Source organism: Pongo pygmaeus, chromosome 1 (genome assembly GCF_028885625.2).
Source record: "Pongo pygmaeus isolate AG05252 chromosome 1, NHGRI_mPonPyg2-v2.0_pri, whole genome shotgun sequence".
Lineage (NCBI taxonomy): Eukaryota > Metazoa > Chordata > Mammalia > Primates > Hominidae > Pongo > Pongo pygmaeus.
In genome coordinates, this window is record NC_072373.2 from 75,510,801 (window position 1) to 75,532,901 (window position 22,101).

The 22,101-nt window shown below is 35.0% G+C and overlaps 2 protein-coding genes across 14 annotated transcripts in view; both read right to left on the reverse strand.

Annotated features, from left to right (window-relative positions):
- Positions 1–22,101, reverse strand: part of RABGAP1L (RAB GTPase activating protein 1 like) — an 852,978-nt gene that overhangs the window by 537,590 nt on the left and 293,287 nt on the right. The window lies entirely within an intron of this gene.
- Positions 5,528–9,322, reverse strand: GPR52 (G protein-coupled receptor 52). Its single transcript, XM_054449713.2, has one exon. The coding sequence runs from the start codon at positions 9,100–9,102 to the stop codon at positions 8,017–8,019; it is 1,086 nt and encodes a 361-aa protein (XP_054305688.1). The 5' UTR covers positions 9,103–9,322; the 3' UTR covers positions 5,528–8,016.

A 22,101-nucleotide genomic window follows, 5' to 3' on the forward strand; every position in this document is an offset into this window, starting at 1 on the left:
CATCCAAACACATGGCTAAATATTGAAGCCAATTCATATTCTAAAATGCATTAATCCCTCTAACTCTACAATGTATTGCATAGTTCCTATGACTTTTCTGCAATCTCTCCCTCAAATTCTAGAAATTAATTTTCCTACTTATTGGATCCACACAATTCAATGAGTTACTCTTAAGAGTCCAGGACTATTATAGAACCACAATTTATGCCCTTAACATAGCATAATCAATAAATATTTATTGACCTAATTTATTGATTTGAAATGCAAAAATATCCAGTTAATTCAGATTAAAATCCAAATTTGGACTTTGCAATGATTCATCCTACAAACTCTTTAAATAAGTAGCATAAATTGTTATGGAAATTTTACATATTTAAGAGAATAAACTTTCAAATAACTCAGTAGAACTCATTTTTATTCAACTGATACAGACACTAGAAACGACTTAAAGAAAGATTTCCTCTAAGGACACTTACAAAGCAATTTTGTGTTTGCCTAATTTGAGTTTCTTTAATTTTTCTGTAACTATATTTATTTCACTGAAATAAAACTGAATTACTTATTTAAAAGGTTTTATTTAATATATCACTAATTCAAACTAATCACTGATTCCAACTGATATTTTATAGATTACAAACATACAAAAGCACTATAGCCTGAAACATCAAAATCTTGTCCATCATAATAATTGAGAAAAATCCAACCCATGATGACTCAACAACATTGCAAATCTATTACAAAAAAAAATCAAAACATAAAGTACATGACTATGAAATTAGTACTTTCCAAAAGTAGGTACATGAATATAATGTGATTTTGATGTCTTCATCATTAAGGTTATAGTTTTTAGAATACACAGCAAACACTGTTCAATTTATTCTACATATCTCAATATATTCAGTAGATGACTGCTTTGTTTTCAAAAGGAGAGGTAATTTTTTTATTACCCTCTATAGATAAAAAACTGTTTAAAGGAATATTAAAACACTGATCAAGGCTGATAATACATCTCATTAAAAATTTCTATGATCTCAAAAATCACATCTCCAACATAAAGTTAATTTTAAAATAATTTTTCCTACGTCACAAATAAAAGAAAAAATTTCACATAGAATTTCTTCTATATCAAATAACTAAGTCTTCATTTTCTTCTCAAGAAACAAATATCAGGTCACTCTATTACCAGCCATCTATAAATAGATTATTCAAGAACTTTATCACAGGCAATATTATTGTCACACAAGACATGTGGTCAGTAGTATCTTTGTCAAATGACATGATCTTGTTAGGGTCACTTAAAAATCTTATCTCAGATTCCTATATGTGAAATGAGATAGTGTTTACTCACAGAAGCTTTTAGAATAGATCTCGTTTATAATGTCAAGAGCATTATATATGTTCAAAAGCATTATAAGTGTTCCCAAATTTCAACTTGCAGTGTTTTCCAATAATTTCTTACCAATTTAGCATTTTTAATTATAAAATTCCTGAAAAAGTAAAAGAATAATTGTGAAGAGGTTATTTCTATAAAAATATGCCATCTACTAATAATTATATTAAACTTAGAACTCTATTAAGAACATAAGTAAACATCTTAAAGCTATACTTTACAGAGTATGTACATAAACATTCTTTGTGTCATGTATAATCTCAGACAAAATTACTGCACATCTCTTGCTACAGTCCACATTTTATTCAAAAATAAATTAAAAAATTTAAAGAACAGGTCATACAACTCTGTACCTTGTTTGTGCCTTGCAATTAAAATAATTGAATTTATAATATATATTTTGCCATTTTTAACTGGCATCAACCTTATTTACAATTGCTTAAGTAGAAAACAAAATAAAAATGGGGTCAAATGTTTAAGTCAATGATAGGTATTTCTTTTGTATAAAGTATCATTTTTGGAAGTTTTCAAATTTTTGCAAATTATTTTCATTTCATGAATTCTACTATTATGTACTATGTTTCTTGATATTTATCACCTTAAACCTTAGAATTTTAGAATCTCAAAAACTAATTTGGCTCCATTTACTATAATGAAGGTGGTGATATGTGCCTTTCATGTTAAATATTTATCAGACATAACAGACTCCTGCTAAATTTATTACTGTTATTTTCTTCACCTTTGTAGAAAGTCATATATAAAAGCAGAATAAAAGTTGCCATTAAAAATTATAAATATGTTCTTTGGAGAAATCTGCCTATGCAGGAAATGCAGGTAATTTACCAGCTGGAGCCTATTTCCTAATGCAGGGCCATCTTTTTGTTGTTTAAAGATGTGAAAAATGCAGAAAGGTGCCATCAATGATGCATTTAAAAATGCTACAGTGGGCCGGGGCAGTCGCTCATGCCTGTCATCCCAGCACTTTGGGAGGCTGAGGCGGGTAGAACACGAGGAGGTCAGGAGATCGAGACCATCCTGACTAACACGGTGGAACCCCATCTCTACTAAAAATACAAAAAATTAGCTGGGAGTGGTGGCGGGTGTCTGTAGTCCCAGCTACTTGGGAGGCTGAGACAGAAGAATGGCATGAACCCAGGAGGCAAGCTTGCAGTGAGCGGAGATAGCGCCACTGCACTCCAGCCTGGGCAACAGAGCGAGACTCTGTCTCAAAAAAAAAAAAAAAAAAAAAAATCCTACAGTGATTGAGATCCATTTCAGATTCATCAAGTAATACTTCAAACTGTTTACATTAAAGCAAAAATAAGTCAAGAACATCTACTATTGCAAGTAGAAGGTTGTCAAGTTTATTGTAAAAATCTACCTGAAATAACAAAAATTACAGAACTCAGAAAAACTATATAACCTATCTTTGTAAGACAATATTGAGACATTATTGGATAGTGTTATTTGTAGTATCAACATAAGCTGTTTTGTGAAATGTTAAAATATTTTTTAAATATTCAGCATTCTTCTTCTTTTTTTTTTTTTTTGAAATGCAGCCTCACTCTGTCGCCAGGCTGGAGTGCAGTGGTGCAATCTTGGCTCACTGCAACCTCCGCCTCCCAGGTTCAAGCAATTCTCCTGCCTCAGCCTCCCGAGTGGCTGGGACTGCAGGTGCACGTCACCATACCCAACTAATTTTTGTATTTTTAGTAGATACGGGATTTCACCATTTTGGCCGGGATGGCTTTGATCTCCTGACCTCGTGATCTGCCCGCCTCAGCCTCCCAAAGTGCTGGGATTACAGGTGTGAGCTACCGCGCCCAGCCTTCAGCATTCTTTTTAACCAAATATTAATTTTCTTGATTATAAAAGAAATTTTTACCAATGCTCATTGTAAAAAATTAAAACAAAAGTCATGAAGAAAACCCTTAATTACATCATGTTAATATTTTAAAAAAACATTTTTACTATTGAAAAAAGTTATGAATATTTTAAAATACAGAGCAAAACTAGCACTGAATCAAACTTCCATTTATGAGAAATCATAAAATGGGAAATGTTTTCTCTATTCTAGCCATTTTGTTTTCCTCAATATCTATGTATTTGGTTACAGGATTACCACTTTCTACATATCCCTCTTAATCTAAAATAAAGTAAATTTCTGCTTAAGGAAAAGAGCATCTTTTGGAACCTACACGTCAGAGTATAGCACTGATTCAGTAACACATACATGCTCCTATGCACCAAAATGGCCCTACCTACACATACATGATGCTATCTATGCTCAGAATGTTACACCAGCAGATTTCTCACATCTAAATCTTTTTTATCTACTTATTATGTAATTGTATCTTTTTCACATCTAATGATTACCTTCTAGCATGGAGAGAAAAAGAGGAAAGGTCCTTTAAGGCAACTTCATTTATCTTTAAATTCACATAATTTATGTTATCTATGGAGCAAATCAGCTTATTAATAATTGTTTCTCCCAAGAAATAGATATATGACAAAATACTTCAAATCCCATTTTAATAAATGAGGAAAATTAAAGTGCAAAGACAAATGACAAGACATTCGTGGACAATCCTTCCTATTATTACTTCCCTAATGAGAATTAAATGTTTAAGCATATTTAGTGTAATAAAGTAAGAGGTAGGTTAACCTCAGAATCATACCTGACTGTCTCATCTCAACATCCGCTTGCTGGATATCTTTAATCTCAAATGATGTCTTCATGAATAACTATTCCTGGGAAATGAGCTTTCAGAAATATACTTGAAATATCTGAGTTTAACCCCAAAATCTGAATTTAAATAGATTTGCAAAAAGAAATGCTATCTTAGAAAACCCTAATGCTCAATGGTTTATTTCTGTTTGAATTGGGATTAGTGACCTTTAAGTTGTGATGTTAATAAATATGGCACCCACAAAGATAATACAACAGCAGCTACCGGCCGGGTACAGTGGCTCACATCTGTAATCCCAGCACTTCGGGAGGCCAAGGCAGGCGGATCATGAGGTCAGGAGATCAAGACCATCCTGGCTAACACGGCGAAACCCCGGCTCTACTAAAAATACAAAAAATTAGCCGAGCGTGGTGGCAGCTGCCTGTAGTCCCAGCTACTCGGGAGGCTGAGGCAGGAGAATGACATGAACCCAGGAGGTGGAGCTTGCAGTGAGCCGAGATAGTGCCACTGCACTCCAGCCTGGGCGACAGAGCAAGACTCCACCTCAAAACAAACAAACAAACAAAAAACAAACAAATAAACAAAAACAGTAGCTACCATATTCCCAACATTTTTTATGTGCCAGGAGCTATGCTGGGCACACAGACTACAAAATTTCATTTAGTCCTCAAATTCAGCTGAACAGGGAGCTACAAGTCTCTGACTTAATATTTTTTAATCAATGCCAAAACTAAGGTTTTAGAGCATTTGGTATCTTACCTAAGGCCAAGCAGTTTATGAGGGCCTGGATCTCAGCCCAAGTTTCATATACCAATAGTGTAAATTATGAAGCTTTCCAACACTCTATAACTGTAGAAACAACTATGCAAATAATAGAACCCTTAGGAAAGAGAATACAGAATGCATTGTTTTTTGGCTGTCTTTTATAGCCAAACTGGATAATTACCACAAAATACAATATAATGATGAGAAAAATGGTTATGCTTCCTATTCTTAAAACACATTACCTAAAAAGGGAGGTTTCAAAATAAAGATTAAATTATTATATAAACACATTAAAATATGACAAAAGGAAGTTAAGTGGTTTGTCCTAGAGTTGTATATAAAATACTATAGTAAATAAAAAACTAAACTTAGAATTTGCCTCATTCAGCTTCTTTCAGCCTATAATAAAGCCTTTCTTTTCACTCTTCCTCCTCAAAACAATTTTTTTCCAAAAAGAAATTGATAGAGATTTCAGAAAGGTATTCAAGGGAAATAACAAAAGTAAACCAAAGTAGTATCAACAATTTCAGTTTGATTACAGAATAAACTGGTAAGTTTGAGCTTATCAGATTGCTGTTTTAATAAAAGAAACTTGTAAGATCAAAGAAAAAGATATCACAAGACAAGAAAAGAACTCAAGCAAAAGACTTATGACGAGAAAAAAATAAATAAAACTCAGAGAAATATTGCAGGGAAAAGGTACAGACAGAGGTACAAAAATTTAAAGGCTTTTGAAATGAAAGCAGTGCAGCCTACCGGTGAAGCAGGCAGGCTTCGGCCCAGGCCTACTGGATGGGCGGGAACCTCTGCCATTGACTAGTTAACTGACGAATAATCATTTTTCTTTCATTTCCTTATCTCTGGAGTAGAAATAATAACTATTATCTCAAAAGGTTGTAGTGAGGATTAAAGGTATAACACATGTAAAACTGAACAGTGAGCCTGGCATATAATTGTTATTAATTACTATGGGGAAAAGCCAGAAGGGGAAAATGCAGTAAGCATGGCCTCAGGCTTTCCGTACACAGAATCCACTGGATCCTTTCAAACTATATTTATACCTTAAGGAAATAAAAATATGATTCCCAAATAATATGTATAATTTTGAAGTCTTATATGTGATATCTGAAATGTTAGCAGTACATTTCCTTGAACTTTCTGTTTTCCTTGAACTGGTCTGAATTTAAAGGGCACATTTAAACCAAGATGCCACTGGCAAACAGGGGACAAGAATAAATATAAACCCAAGCTACAGAAGTACAAAACAATTAGATTTTGATTCCCAAAAAAGTAAACTCTTGTCCTAAGCATTTTTATTAAACTGAGGCGAAGTCTCATTTTGATATATAGAATATTATTTTATTCTTTATTTTAAATCTTTCTTACATGTTTAAAAATATACAGGGGTTCAGAACAACCTCAATAAAATGACAACATTTCTACTAAAAGACCTTTGAAGCCAAACCACCAGGGTGCAAACATGGTTGGCTTCTAATTTGAAGAGTCATAGGCACATTTTATTAAATGCATTTCATAAAACAAAGAAATCAAAAATGCTGAGAAGAAAAATACTCAGTAGTTTGATATAAATTTTAAAATATCTTTCAGGCAAGAAACTTATGGTAAAAAAGTAATATTTAGATGTTTTACTGCTCATACCTGCTTCACTAATTCCCCAAATGCTACTTTGCTATGTCTAAACCCCTGACAATTTATCACACAATCCCATGTAGCACACAAAAAAATAAGTTAACCTCTGCATTTGAAAACAGATCATTACAAAAGAAAACTGTCAGCTCTTACCTGTATTTGATAATTAAGTATATTATATTCTCAGCAGCACTAAAAATGCAGCTTTGTCTAATATAAATATCTAAATAACAATTACACAAAAGTATTTTTCTCTTAAAATAAGTTTTTGTATATACTTTTTCCAATGTTGACAACTTAAACAACATTGATCTATATATTTTGCTAAGAAAACATTAGGCACAGATAATATAATTTACATTTTCTTTGCTGTGAAAAATATAATATGTGCAAACGCATATCACACAAATGACTGACTAGTGGACACAACAGTAAGCTATCGTAGACCTAACACAAAAAAGATTCATGTTTTATTTTATTTATTTATTTTTAAAAAGGGCATTCTAAATACCCTTAAGAATAATACCTCACTGCTGGGTGAGTACCCTGCATCTGCATTACAATTACTAGTGGGTTTTCTTAAAGAAAAACAAAGCTTTACTACAGCAAAAAAAGACGTCACTTTTAAGCACATGAACTAATTTAAAAGGAACCAGATAAAAATGTTTCCAAAAGCCATTAAAAATATTTAATAAGCTACCAGATTGCTTTGCTGGAAGAAATACATTATTTAACATTATGGATGCTCTATACAGTAGATTCTTTCAATAGCTAAGACACTTCTAAAGTAAGGTACCAATGGATGCAGATCAAGAAAAAGAGACAAAAAAAAAACAGGAGACTGTTAGGAAACCAGGGAAAAGCAAATGTCATTTTACCCAGAAGAAACAAAAATACTGTTTCTATTTGTTTGTAGCAGAAAAATTGTACTGCAGAGATTATAAAAACACAAGCAAAGGGGTTGTTTGGCAAATAATAAAATGCAATGCTTACTGTGCATCCTCCATGAAGAGATCACTTATGGATTATAGATTAGTGTGATTAAAGGTACATTTTGATGCAAAAGATTATACTTTGCCACATATATAATATGTAGCACTTTTCTACAAAAGGCAGTTTATGTAAGTAATAACTTCCACAAAGAGTGAGAGAAACATAGACAAAATGAGAAAGACAGAGGCAGGGTACAGTCAGACAGAAAGACAGAAATGCTGAGCCGAGGGGCTTGCTCATGTCCTGCAGAAGATTTCAGATATTCTTTTTCATCTCAGTGCTTAATTTTTCCTACTGCTGCACACTAATACTCACATGCTATAATTATTTCATGAGATAACCCTCTATACATCCTTCCCTTTAGTTTCTTCCATGAAAAAGAAAAAAAAAGAGAAACTTTTAGTCTCATACTTCATTTTATAGTCAACTATTCAAGTAAATATTTCTCTGATGGCAGATTTCCAGATGAATCTAGAATATGATCCAAAACCACTGTCAGATTACATTTGATTTACTATGTAGCTCTCTTCAAATGGTGCAAGAATTAGCCCGTTTCCTAGGTTTGGGTTCTTGTGCTTCCTGATCCTTCACACACATACAGGATGTGCACATTGTCTCAGACAGTCTTCGGAGGCCTAGCCGGAAAACGCTGTTGGAGAGGCTGTATATTACACAGTTACAAAAACTATTACTTATTGCAAGCCAGGTTGTTAAGAAGGACAGAGTTGGATTGTCCAAGACCCGGGAGCTTTCTAGAAGAAAGTAAATTATATAGGGGAGCCACAGCATATAAAATACACTGGTTATCCTAAACAAAACCATGGCGTAGCGACGGTCAGGGCTGTGTCCAGTCTCTCTGGAAGAATCTACCTCATGACTAGGGAATCGGGCTCTTCGGTCATTTATCTCTTTGGTGTGCTGACGGCAAATTTTGAAAATGTGGAAGTAAGTGAAGCAGACAACAAAGGCAGCAGGAGCATAAAGTAAACAAACAATAAAGCCAGTAAAATAGGCACTGGTGAGCCAAGAGGTGGCACACCATTCAAAAATGTCACCATGGTAACCAGGTTTCCCCCAGCCAAAAAAGGAAGGCAAGAAAATTAGGCAGGAGTAGATCCAGATCAAAATAATGCAAATTCTCAAGCGACAAGGGGTGACCAGTTGATTGTAGGAAAGAGGCTTGGTTATTGCAAGATAACGATCCACGCTGATGCAAGCAAGACATGCCATAGAAACACTTTTTAGAACTGAGATGATATATCCAAAAACCTGGCAAGTCAATGACTCGTGGACACCTGTGGAGTAGTGGAGAAGTGACAGAGTAGGAACCAAGCAGCTAACTCCAACGAAAAGATCAGCATATGCCATCGTCTGAATGAAATAGCTGGTAGTATAATGATGTAACAGTGGAGCACAATGAAAGACAAAGATAACTGTTAGATTCCCAGCAATGATCAGAAATGTCAGCAACACAATAACCACTGTCTCGAAGATGCAGACATCCACCACACTGTAGTGGCCAAATCCAAGTGGGCAGGAGTGACGCTCGGACACATTCACAATGCCACTGCTCATGTTCAGGATCCTCCATTCAGTCCACCTGGATTCATTCATGGCTTGGAAATTTAAAGATACCTGCAGACTTGGCTACAGCAAGCAGGTGCCCTGCCCAGCATCTGTTAAACACCGCACATGAGTGTTTCAGAACCTGCTTCAGTAGACAGTGTCAGTGCTTCTGTCACAGCTGAGAGTCCCAGAGAGTGCTCAAGTCTCTTCATCAGCCTCAGTTCAGCAGTGACACACCTCAGCTTTCGGGCGGGGGGTGAGGGGGGACGGTAAGGGGTGGAGAGAAGGGGGTAAGCTAGAAAGGAGGTGAAAAGAGGTCACTAATTAGTTTCCTCTGGTGCCCTCAAAGAACTTTTTGCAGACATAAGGCACTTCTAGAGAAAATAGACTTCTTATTATCTTGCACTATGAAAAATTAAAACTGTAAAAAGAAAAAAAAATGAATTGCCAAAGGAAGAAAAGCTTCTGTGGGCTGTTCTCCTAAGAGAGGCAGTTTCTTAGGGAGCAACTGGAAAGAATGAGAAAAGAAAAACTCTGAAACTGTCTCAGGCTTCCTGCTTTATCTATGATGAAAAAATGCATTCTTATTTTAGATTTTAAGTAATTTAAGATCTCAAATTTGGTTGAAAAGCTAAGAAAAAGTTCATTGTGGCAAAGAATGTCTTTGGGCTTAGTTCAGGGATTGATGTTGGGGGGGTCAAATTTATAACCTATTTCTCATTTTTCTAAAATCTAAGAAAAACAACTCTATCAAAGTTAATTTGAAAAGATTCATCTCTACATGGGCAGAATAGAGGTAACAAACAGACTCCAGATTGCCCTATAACTCTCATGAGAAAAAAGTATTTTTCAATAGAAAAGATAATATACAATGAATTAATGAATTAACACCTGGCAAAATATAATAAACTTCTGAAGTTTTAATTCTGCATGCATTTTTAAAGCATCTAGATGAAAGCAGTTTTAGTCCATTACAGTTACTGGTGGTACTAACAGCAACGTAACTTATACCTCTTCCTTTTCAAAATGAAATTATTTTTGCTATTAATTTGGCATCTATAACTTAACATTTGTTATTTTATATACCACCTTCCTTATAATGGAGCATGATAATAAAATATGTAGCTCACAGTTATTTCTCACCTTTGCAACTGTATACCCATATCTCACATATATATGTAAATATAAAGTTAGACAATAAAACTTTCCAATATACTCTGAGCTTATTTGACCAGAAATGCTGCCATTATTTATTACTTAGGTATTTCTAATAGGCTTCATATTCTATTTGCTATACCTTTTCTATTTTCAGTAGATGATTTAACACATTAAATCATTACTTCAACTATATCTTCTGAAAGTGGAAAATTACCTTGTTTATTACATTTCCAGTTATGTAGCAGCCATATATTAAAAAATGCTTCTTCTATTTCTGTATTCTATTTTGAGCAAGTGCTGAATTAACACAGGGGCCATTAGGTAGGTTGCAAGATAGTCTTATTTTAAAATACCTCTAAAGTATCAAGATGAGTTTAAATCCTAGAGTTTGAAATATTGCAAGGCTGCCAGGATAGAATCCATCCAAAATGCTTCCAAGGTCATTTTGATATCAGGTTAACATTTGCCAAAGTATTTTTTAAAAGTAAAGTCATTTCAGAGAGTCTCCTGTCATTCTTTGTTATCCTATCTTTTGAAGAAATAACATGCATTAGAAATAACATTTCCTCCAGGAACAATGCAGCCCCTTAACAGAAAGCATTCTTCTGAAAGTTATTTTCTGGTGCACCACCAAGTCATTCAGGCAAGTCCTTCTTCTTTTATAATAGCCATAGGATATTTCTTCTTGTACATTCCTAGTTTCACTTATCACAAAATAGTTCTCTTGTTACAGGAATAAGGTAATGCTTCTCACCTACATTCACTCTTATCAGCTGCTAGGCTGGGCTGCTTGATTCAGAAGTCCGATTTACTGTGATGCAGCTACAAGGATGCTGTCAGTATATTCTTCACAATCTCTCAGCATCAATGCCTCCACCTGAGCCCAAGCCCTACTCCTCCTCCTCATCCTGGGCTGATGCAGAAAAACTCACCATCAGAAAGGTGACTCGGCCCTCCTGCCCCAATCAACAGCACAGCCAATGGCTACTGCAGCTGAAACTGTCACTAGGTAACAGTTGCCAGGCACATGCAGGCTTATAGACTTACTCGGCAAGCTCCGATCAAGACTGACAAAAGAAGACAATGGAACTGACCGATCTTTATAATATATTAAGGCATTTATGAACTTCTCAAGGTATTCTCCTTATAGCATTTGTAAAGATTATTTCGTATGGACAGGACAGAAAAAATAAACTGCCATACTCCTGTAAACCCTGTAAAGAAACTACCACAAGGTACTATGACACTAAAAAGTCAGCAGTAATCTAATGCTCATTGGCAGAAAAAACTTATTAATTATTAAAAATCTGCCAAGTCTTCATGAACTAAAGTGATATGACTACTAACTTCTCTCTAAAATATATAGTTATATTTTAATTAACAGAACTTAGAAATCATTTACTAATCTCTCCAATCCCCACCAACCCCCCAAAAAATTGCTGAGTTTCATGTATTTAACTGTACAAACAAAGCAATAGAACTAACACTACTGTACCAAAATCTATTCAGAGCAATACTGAAGGTCAAATATGATCTCAAAAGAGCATAGAAATCAGAATAAATAGAAACATTGCTTATCCACTTTTTATCCTAATATGAAAAAAAGGTAAAATGGTCAAAGAAATTTGTTCTAAGTGCTTGAGCTACACATACCTAAATTAGAACAATGCAAATTAATTTAATCAAATATTTGATGGACATTAAAAACATTTCTGATTATTTTGACTTACTACAAACATTCACTATTTTAAACTTCTTATAGGATCAGCACTTTTCTTAAAAGTGACTTAGAACTAATTTACGAATTATGTCCGAATTAAAATACACCAGGAAAATTAAGATAAAAATGGAAGATAACTAACATTTGTTGAGTATTTTCTATATGCCAAGCATTGTGCTGTGTGCATTATATACTTTTCCTTTATAAAAATCTTAAAACTCTACGAAGTAGGTATCATCATTATCATTTTCCAAATGAAGAAAGCAGATACTAGAGATAGTAAGTATAACTCGCCTATAATTACAGACTTGTGAAAATGGGACTGAAATAGGTTATTATTATTCTTAAGACTAAAAATCGCAAATCAAAACCACAATGAGATACCATGTCACACCAGTCAGAATGGTTATTAAAAAGTGAAAAAATTACAGATGTTGGCAAGGTGGTGGAAAAAAGGGAACACTTATACAATGCTGGTAGGAATGTAAATTAGTTCAGCCACTGTGAATGCAGTTTGATGATGTCTCAAAAATACAAAACGGAACTACCATTCAACCCAAAAGAATAGAAATCATTCTACCAAAAAGATACATGCAGTCATATGTTCACTGCAGTGCTATTCACAATAGCAAACACATGGATCAATCCAGATGCCTATCAACAATGGACTGAATAAAGAAAACATGGTACATATACACCATGAAGTACTATGCAGCCATAAAAAGAACAAAATCATGTCCTTTGCAGCAACACAGATGCAGCTAAAGGCCATTATCCTAAGCAAATTAATGCAAAAACAGAAAACCAAATACTGCATATTCTCACTTATAAGTGGCAGCTAAACACTGAGTACACATGGACACAAAGAGGAGAACAATAGACACTGGGCCTGACTCCACAGGGAGGGTGGAGGGTGAGAGGACTGAAAAACTACCCACTAGGAACTATGCTTACTATGCTTACTACCTGGGTGATGAAATCATTTGTATACAATTTACCCATGTAACAAACCTGTACGTGTACTCCCTGAACCATAAATAAGCAAAAATACAAGAATCAAACAAATAAAAACCCCACTGTCTTCTTTATTCTGATGGCTGCTGGTCAGAAAATGTCTTAGAATAATTTCATATTTTATAAAAATGATTTCTATCATATCAAGTATCTTACTGCAATGGAACAAAACTAAAAATCACAAGAGGAGCTTTGGAAACTGTGCAAATACATGGAAATTGAACAATATGCTCCTGAATGACCAATGGGTCAATGAAGGAATTAAGAGGAGAATTTTAAAAGTTCTTAAACAAATAAAAATGGAAACGCAACATATCAACAACTATGAGATGCAGCAAAAGCAATAATAACACAGAAACTTATAGAAATAAATGCCTAACCAAAGAAGTAGAAAGACTTCAAATAAATAACCTAATGATACACCTCAAAAAACTATAAAAGCAAGAACAAACCAACGCAAAATTAGTAGAATGAAAGGAATAATAAACAGCAGCACAGAAGTTGAGACCTAAAAAACATAAAAAGATCAACAAAACAAAAACTTGATTTTTTGAAAAGATAAACAAAATCAACAAACCCTTAGCTAGACTAAGCAAAAAAGAAGACTCAAATAAATAAAAATCAAAGATGAAAAAAAGACATTACAATTGACTCCACAGAAATACAAAGGATCATCGGAGACTATTGTGAAAAATATATATGCCAACAAACTGGAAAACCTAGAAAAAATGGCTAAATTCCTGGACACACACAATCTACCAAGATTGAACCATGAAGAAATAGAAAATCTGAACAGACTAATAATGAGTAAAGAGATTGAAGCAATAATAAAAAGTCTCCCATCAAAGACATGCCCAGAACTTGATGGCTTCACTGCTGAATTCTACCAGACACTTAAAGAAGAACTAATACCAACTCTGCTCAAACTATTCTTAAAAAGTTAAGAGGAGGGAATACTTCCAAACTCATTCTATGAGGCCAGCATTATCCTGATACCAAAAGCAGACACGGACACATACAACAAAAAAAATTATAGCAGGCCAATATCCCTGAGAAACATAGATGCAAAAATCCTTAACAAAATACTAGCAAACCAAACAACACATTAAAAAGATATGCCATGTTCATGGATTGGAAGAATTAATATTGTTAAAAGGACAATATCACCCAAAGCAACAAACAGATTTAATGCAATCCCTTTCAAAATACCAATGACATTCAAATAAATAGAAAAAAAAACTAAAATTTGTATGGAACTACAAAAGACCCTGAATAGCTAAGGCAATCCTAAGAAAAAAGAAAAAAGCTAGAGGCATCACTCTACCTGACTCCAAATATACTACAAAGTTATAGTAACCAAAACAGCATGATATTGGCATAAAAACACATAGACCAATGGAACAGAACAGAGAATCCAGAAATAAATTACACATTTATAGTCAACCTAAATTCAGGAAAGGCACCAAGAAAATACACTGTTGAAAAGAGAGTGTCTTCCATCAATGCTGCTGGAAAAACTGGATATCCATATGCAGAAAAATAAAACTGGACTCCTATCTCTCACCATATACAAAAATCAAGTCAAAGTTGATTAAAAACTTAAAGGTAAGGCCTGAAACTATGCAGCTAATACAAGAAAACACTGGGGAAATGCTTCAGGACACTGGTTTTGGCAAAGACTATTTGAGTAAGACCTCAAAAGCATAGGCAACAAAACAAAAATAGACAAACAGGATGATATTAAGCTAAAAAGCTTCTGCACAGCAAAGAAAATAATCAACACAGTGAACAGGCAACCTAAAAAATGGGAAAATATTTGCAAATTATCCATCTGACAAGTGATTAACAATCAGAAAAAAAACTATTAAAAAGTCAGCAAAAGATCTGAATAGACATTTCTCACAGGAAGACATACAAATTGCCAAGAGGTATATGAAAAATTACTCATTTTGCATCTGGCAAATGCAAATCAAAACTACAAAACTATAATGAGATATAATCTCACCTAGTTAATATGGCTATTATCAAAAAGACAAAAAGTAACGAACGCTGGTGAGGATGCAGAGAAAACAGAACACTCATACACTATTGGGGAAATGTAAAACTAAAATAGCCATTATGGAAAACAGTATGGAAGTTCCTCAAAAATTTAAAAACAGAACCATCATATGATCCAGCAATCCCACTGCTGGGTATATATCCAAAAGACAGGAAATCAGCAATATCAAACAGAAAAATGCACTACCATCTTATTACAACACTATTCACAATAGCCAAGATACGGAATCAACGTAAGTGTCCATCAAGACATGAATAGGTGGGGAGAAAAAGCAATATGTATACACAATAAAATATTATTCAACTATAAAAAAGAATGAAATTCTTACATCTGCAGCAACATGATTGGAATTGGAGGACATTATGTTCAGTGAAATAAACCAGGCACAGAAAGACAAATGTTGCATACTCTCACTCATATGTGGGAGTTAAAAAAAGTTGATCTTATCGAAGTAGTGAGTAAAATGATAGTTGCCAGAGGCTGGGAAAGGTAGGGAAAAAGGAATGAAAAGAAGTTGGATAATGGTTACAAAAATGCAGTCAAATAGAAGGAATACATTCTAGTGGTTGTAGTGGAGAGATTATAGTTAACAATTTATTGTATATTTCAAAATAACTGGAAGAGAAGTTAGAATGCTACCAACACAATAAGTCATAAGCGTTTGAGATGACAGATGTCCCAATTTCCCTGATTTGATCATTACACATTGTATGCACGTATCAAAATATTACATGTACCCCATACATAACTATTATGTATTATTAATCGTAAAATATGATTTCTACTCCCTGATTCTAAAATAAAAGTTGGAAAAAAACTATTTCTAAAGAATAGATGGTCCTATTCTTTCCTCCATGTGGAATTGCCTTTCAGAGAAAACCATGTTACTGCCAAAATCTTTGGAGGTTTAGGTGAACACAGAACGGTAAGTGTATTTCTCATTACCAGAAATGAGACGTTTGTAAGATACATTAGAATAACGATTTTCAAGTGAATACTATGTTTAAGGATGAAAAGGCAATATTTAAATTTTATACAAAAGGCTAGAAAGTCCTATTTTATAGGGAAATATTTTGACTTTCAGAGATAATAGTATTAAAATCAAACAAAATCAGATATAATATTCTCTAGTAAAAGAAAAATAAATATTTAAAATAAAATTATATTTGATAAATATTCATGAATGTAGATAGGTCCCACATTCCTTGTAAAGTTAAATGCTAAGCTTTACTGCCAAACCATTGAAAAAGCATAGCCACTACACATATTTGAAGCAGTTTTGAATCATAATATTTCTAAAATTAGGAAAATAGCAAAAAATATCATTCAGAAAATTTCACATACTAAATCCCTTTAGTTTGTTTCCAAAAATAATCACTGGTAGCTATTTGAATCTACAAATACTGTAAATAATTCATAATTGCACATACTTCTAAAGGGAGATGAAAACATGAGATGAAGAGTTTCAGAAGCAGTGACTTTGACCCACTAAGCCTCCCTCTTTCTTTCCACCAACTTTAAAAAAAAAAAAGCTTCAGTAGCTCAAAGAAAGTAGTTTTTTCTTTTTAGCAACTGACTGTACTAGCTACTTTATTTTTTTTGTTCCTTTTTTTTTTGAGACAGAGTTTCAATCTTGTTGCCCAGGCAGGAGTGCAATAGCACGATCTCGGCTCACTCCAACCTTTGCCTCCCAGGTTCAAGCAATGCTCCTGCTTCAGCCTCCCAAGTAGCTGGGATTACGGGCATGCACCACCACACCTGGCTAATTTTGTATTTTTAGTAGAGACAGGGTTTCACCATGTTGGTAAGGCTGGTCTCGAACTCCTGACCTCAAGTAATCCACCCGCCTCGGCCTCCCAAAGTGCTGGGATTACAGACGTGAGACACCGCACCTGGCTGACTGTACTAGCTTCCTTACTTTTCTTTCTTCCCATTCTTTTTTCCGATAGGATTATAATATGAACACATTTATAATGTGAAGCTTTACTGACAAAAGAGTACTAATATATATTTACATAGTTTCCTATATAAAGCATTCTTTGTTTTTAAATTAGGCATAATTCTCTTCATTTTCGGGGTCATTAGGTATCTTATTATTGCCATTTTTTTTTTACAATCATCAGCTGCCTCCTCCTGCTTTCAACTGATGAATGCTAATCAGAAAATAACTAGGAGGAATCATTATATGGAATTACTTGTAACAGCCCAAACTGTATAAGTTTATTACATGATACATCACAGGCATTTAATTTTTTATTTATACATTAGATATGTTTTATTCTTTATATATATATAATACTTTTATTCTTTTATATTTATCAATATTTCATTATTAAAACATCCAGTCAATTCAAAATTCTCATCAATAGAACTTAAACAGCAAAGCAAGAAAGGACCATTAGCCATCAATGGCAAATAGGATAAATAGTAGGCAATGCCTATCAAAGAGAACTATACAAGCAATATAGTATCAAAGAAAGTAAACAAATAGAGGCCAGTCGGGGTAGCTCACACCTGTAATCCCAGGACTTTGGAAGGCCAAGGCGGGCAGATCAACTTGAGGTCAGGAGTTCAAGACCAGCCTGGCCAATATGGTGAAGCCCTGTCTCTACTAAAAATACAAAAAATTAGCCAGGCATGGTGGTGCACGCATGTAATCCCAGCTACTCAGGAGGCTGAGGCATGAGAATTGCTTACAGTGAGCAGAGATCACGCCACTGTGCACTCCAGCCTGAGCAACAGAGTGAGGCTGTCTCAAAAAAAAAAAAGGAAACAAATAGAGACGAAAGTAAACCTGTTGTCCTTTAATAAATTTAAAAATGTACCAAAAGGCTCATGCATTCAGAATTTACCTATTTCTTCAACTACTTCTCCTACCTGGTAACTTTTCTCCATCTTCACTATCATTACCCTAGCAAACCAGCATCATCTTGTGCTTAGACACCTGTAGTGGCTTCCAATGTGGCCTTCTTGAGTTGTTTGCAGTCTCTCTTCAATCCATTATTCACAAAAGAGACAAAATATTTTTTTCCACAATGCAAACCAGATCGCGTTGCTTCTGTTTTAAAATACTTCACTGGTTTTACATTGTCCTTATGATAAGTTCCTAATAAGTGCTATAAAAACTGGTCTCCATGCATCCATCCAGTCTCATTTCTCTTCTATGTTGTTTAGGATTAGCTAAACTACCTCTACCTCCCCACCAACTCATCTCCCTCACCCATCAGTCACAAATATACTTGCTATGTTCCCTACGGCCTCAGGATATTTATAACTGCTGCTTAATAGGCCATCACACTTCTTTTTATTTAATTCAGATGCAATATTTAGGTCTCAGTTTTAATACCACTTCCTCTGGGAAATCTTCCTTGAGTTCTCACAGGGAACCAGACCAGATTCTACACATATTATAGTTTATAATTATTTACTTCATTCACCTTTGTCTTCTTGACTAGATTACAAGTCCCATGAGGAAAGCAACATCTGCTTTGTTTGCCATTGCATCTCAAGTGCCTACACTGTGGTGCTAGACACAGAATAGGTGTCGAACAAATAAGTGTTTAACATAATTTTAATATAAGGCACATCAAATAGCTAAAAGAGTCTATCAAAGGACTGAAAAACACTAACATCCAGTCGATGTGAAGCTCAGAATACACAAACTTCACAAGAAAAAGCTAGAAAATGTATATTCCAATTGTGGGAGGGGGGAATTAACCTCCTAATATATTCAAATGAAGGGCAGTATTAGTCATCCATAAATCTCCCTAAACTAAACTAAATATGAGTATTTCACTAGTGCTTTGAAAAGTCCTATCTAGCAATTGACAATGATTATTTAATTACTTATCATCTAAAAAATGCCAAATGCTGCAAAATACAGTATCAATGCACTTTAAATGTACTATCAAATGCAGTACTAAAGCAACTTGGTTTAAGTGCCAAGAATCAAATAAACCCTCTGAAGTGATACATATCACAATCTACTGATTTAGTGACCTCTCAAGAGCAGAAAACAATTTCATGTTGTCAATTTCATTTCATTATGAGACAAATTATTAGCAACTAAGAATATTTAAGAAAAGTTAATTTAGTGGCACTACAAAAGAAAACTTCCTCAACCTGATAAAGACACTTTATGGGAAAACCTACATCTAGCATAATATTTAATGGTGAAATACTAAATGCTTTCTTCCTGAGACTGGGAAAAAGGGAAGGATATCTGCTCTTACACATCTATATACATTGTACTAGAGGTCCCAGCCAGTTTAACAGGCAAGAAAAAAAAAACCATACAAGAAAAGGAAGATATAATTGTGCACATAAGAAAAACTAAAATGCCTTCCCAAGAGCCCACTAGAATTAATGAATAAATTTTGTCGGAACACAGGTCAATATATAAAAATCACTGCATTTCAATATACTTGTAAGAAACAGTAGTAAACAAAATTTAAAAACAATAAATCATTTAAAATAGCCTTGAAAAACAGAAAGTAGGTGAAAATGTATAAAACCTCTACTCTGAAAACTATAAAATGTCATTTGAGAAAAATTAAAAAGTCCTATATAAATAAATAAATATATATATATATACACTTTTTTTTTTTTTTGACAGAGTCTTGCTGTGTCTCCCAGGCTGCAGTGCAGTGGCGTGATCTCGGCTCACTGCAAACTCTGCCTCCTGGGTTCAAGTGATTCTCCTACCTCAGCCTCCCAAGCAGCTGGGGTTACAGGTGCCCACCACCATGCCCGGCTAATTTTTGTTATTTTTAGTAGAGATGGGGTTTCACTATGTTGACCAGGCTGGTCTCGAACTCCTGAACTCAAGTGATCATCTGCCTCAGTCTCCCAAAGTGCTGGGATTGCAGGCATGAGCCACTGCACCCAGCCTACTATCTTTATGCAATAGAAGAATCAATATTGTTAAGAATGTCAGTTTTTCTCAAATTGATCTTTAGATTCATTGTTATTGCAATTCAAATCCAAGCAGCTTTTTGTAGAACTGATAAGCTACTAATTCTAAAATCTATATGTAAACACAAAGGATCTAGGAGACCTAATACAATCTTGGGAAAGAGAAAAAAAAAAAAAGTTGAAAAGACTGGCACAACCTGATTTCAAGATATACTATATAAAGCCTTAAGAGTTAAGATCTTGCTTGTTAGTTGATTCAGTTTCTTCCTAACCTTGACGGTCTTTACAATTTGGCATGTTTTTGCAGTGGCTGGTACTGGTTGTTCCTTTCCATGTTTAGTGCTTCCTTCAGGAGCTCTTTTAGGGCAGGCCTGGTGGTGACAAAATCTCTCAGCATTTGCTTTTCTGTAAAGGAGTTTATTTCTCCTTCACTTATGAAGCTTAGTTTGGCTGGATATGAAATTCTGGGTTGAAAATTCTTTTCTTTAAGAATGTTGAATATTGGCCCCCACTCTCTTCTGGCTTGTAGAGTTTCTGCTGAGAGATCAGCTGTTAGTCTGATGGGCTTCCCTTTGTGGGTAACCCGACCTTTCTCTCTGGCTGCCCTTAACATTTTTTCCTTCATTTCAACTTTGGTGAATCTGACAATTATGTCTTGGAGTTGCTCTTCTTGAGGAGTATCTTTGTGGCGTTCTCTGTATTTCCTGAATCTGAATGTTGGCCTGCCTTGCTCAACTGGGGAAGTTCTCCTGGATAATATCCCGCAGAGTGTTTTCCAACTTGGTTCCATTCTCCCCGTCACTTTCAGGTACACCAATTAGACGTAGATTTGGTCTTTTCACATAGTCCCATATTTCTTGGAGGCTTTCTTCGTTTCTTTTTATTCTTTTTTCTCTAAACTTCTCTTCACGCTTCATTTCATTCATTTCGTCTTCCATCGCTGATACCCTTTCTTCCAGTTGATCGCATCAGTTACTGAGGCTCGTGCATTCATCACGTAGTTCTCGTGCTGTGGTTTTCAGCTCCATCAGGTCCTTTAAGGACTTCTCTCCATTGGTTATTCTAGTTATCTATTCGTCTAATTTTTTTTCAAAGTTTTTAACTTCTTTGCCATTGGTTCAAACTTCCTCCTTTAGCTCGGAGTAGTTTGATCTTCTGAAGCCTTCTTCTCTCAACTCATCAAAGTCATTCTCCATCCAACTTTGTTCTGTTGCTGGTGAGGAGCTGCATTCCTTTGGAGGAGGAGAGGCACTCTGATTTTTAGAGTTTCCAGTTTTTCTGCTCTGTTTTTTCCCCATCTTTGTGGTTTTATCTACCTTTGGTCTTTGATGATGGTGATGTACAGATGGGTTTTTGGTGTGGATGTCCTTTCTGTTTGTTAGTTTTCCTTCTAACAGTCAGGACCCTCAGCTGCAGGTCTGTTGGAGTTTACTGGAGGTCCACTCCAGACCCTGTTTGCCTGGGTATCAGCAGCGGTGGCTGCAGAACAGTGGATATTGGTGAACTGCAAATGCTGCTGCCTGATCGTTCCTCTGGAAGTTTTGTCTCAGAGGAGTACCCGGCCATGTGAGGTGTCAATCTGCCCCTACTGGGGGGGTGCCTCCCAGTTAGGCTACTCGGGGGTCAGGGACCCACTTGAGGAGGCAGTCTGCCCATTCTCAGATCTCAAGCATAGGCATGGGCAAGGACTTCTTGTCTAAAACACCAAAAGCAATGGCAACAAAAGCCAAAATTCACAAATGAGATCTAATTAAAATAAAGAGCTTCTGCACAGCAAAAGAAACTACCATCAGAGTGAACAGGCAACCTACAGAATGGGAGAAAATTTTTGCAACCTACTCATCTGACAAAGGGCTAATATCCAGAATCTACAATGAACTCCAACAAATTTACAAGAAAAAAACAAACAACCCCATCAAAAAGTGGACGAAGGATATGAATAGACACTTCTCAAAAGAAGACATCTATGCAGCCAAAAAACACATGAAAAAATGCTCACCATCACTGGCCATCAGAGAAATGCAAATCAAAACCACAGTGAGATACCACCTCATGCCAGTTAGAATGGCAATCATTAAAAAGTCAGGAAACAACAGGTGTTGGAGAGGATGTGGAGAAATAGGAACACTTTTACACTGTCGGCGGGAGTGTAAACTAATTCAACCATTGTGGAAGACAGTGT

Excerpts from the sequence above, each read along its gene's own strand:
- GPR52 (XM_054449713.2), bottom strand. The coding sequence starts at position 9,102 with ATGAATGAATCCAGGTGGACTGAATGGAGGATCCTGAACATGAGCAGT.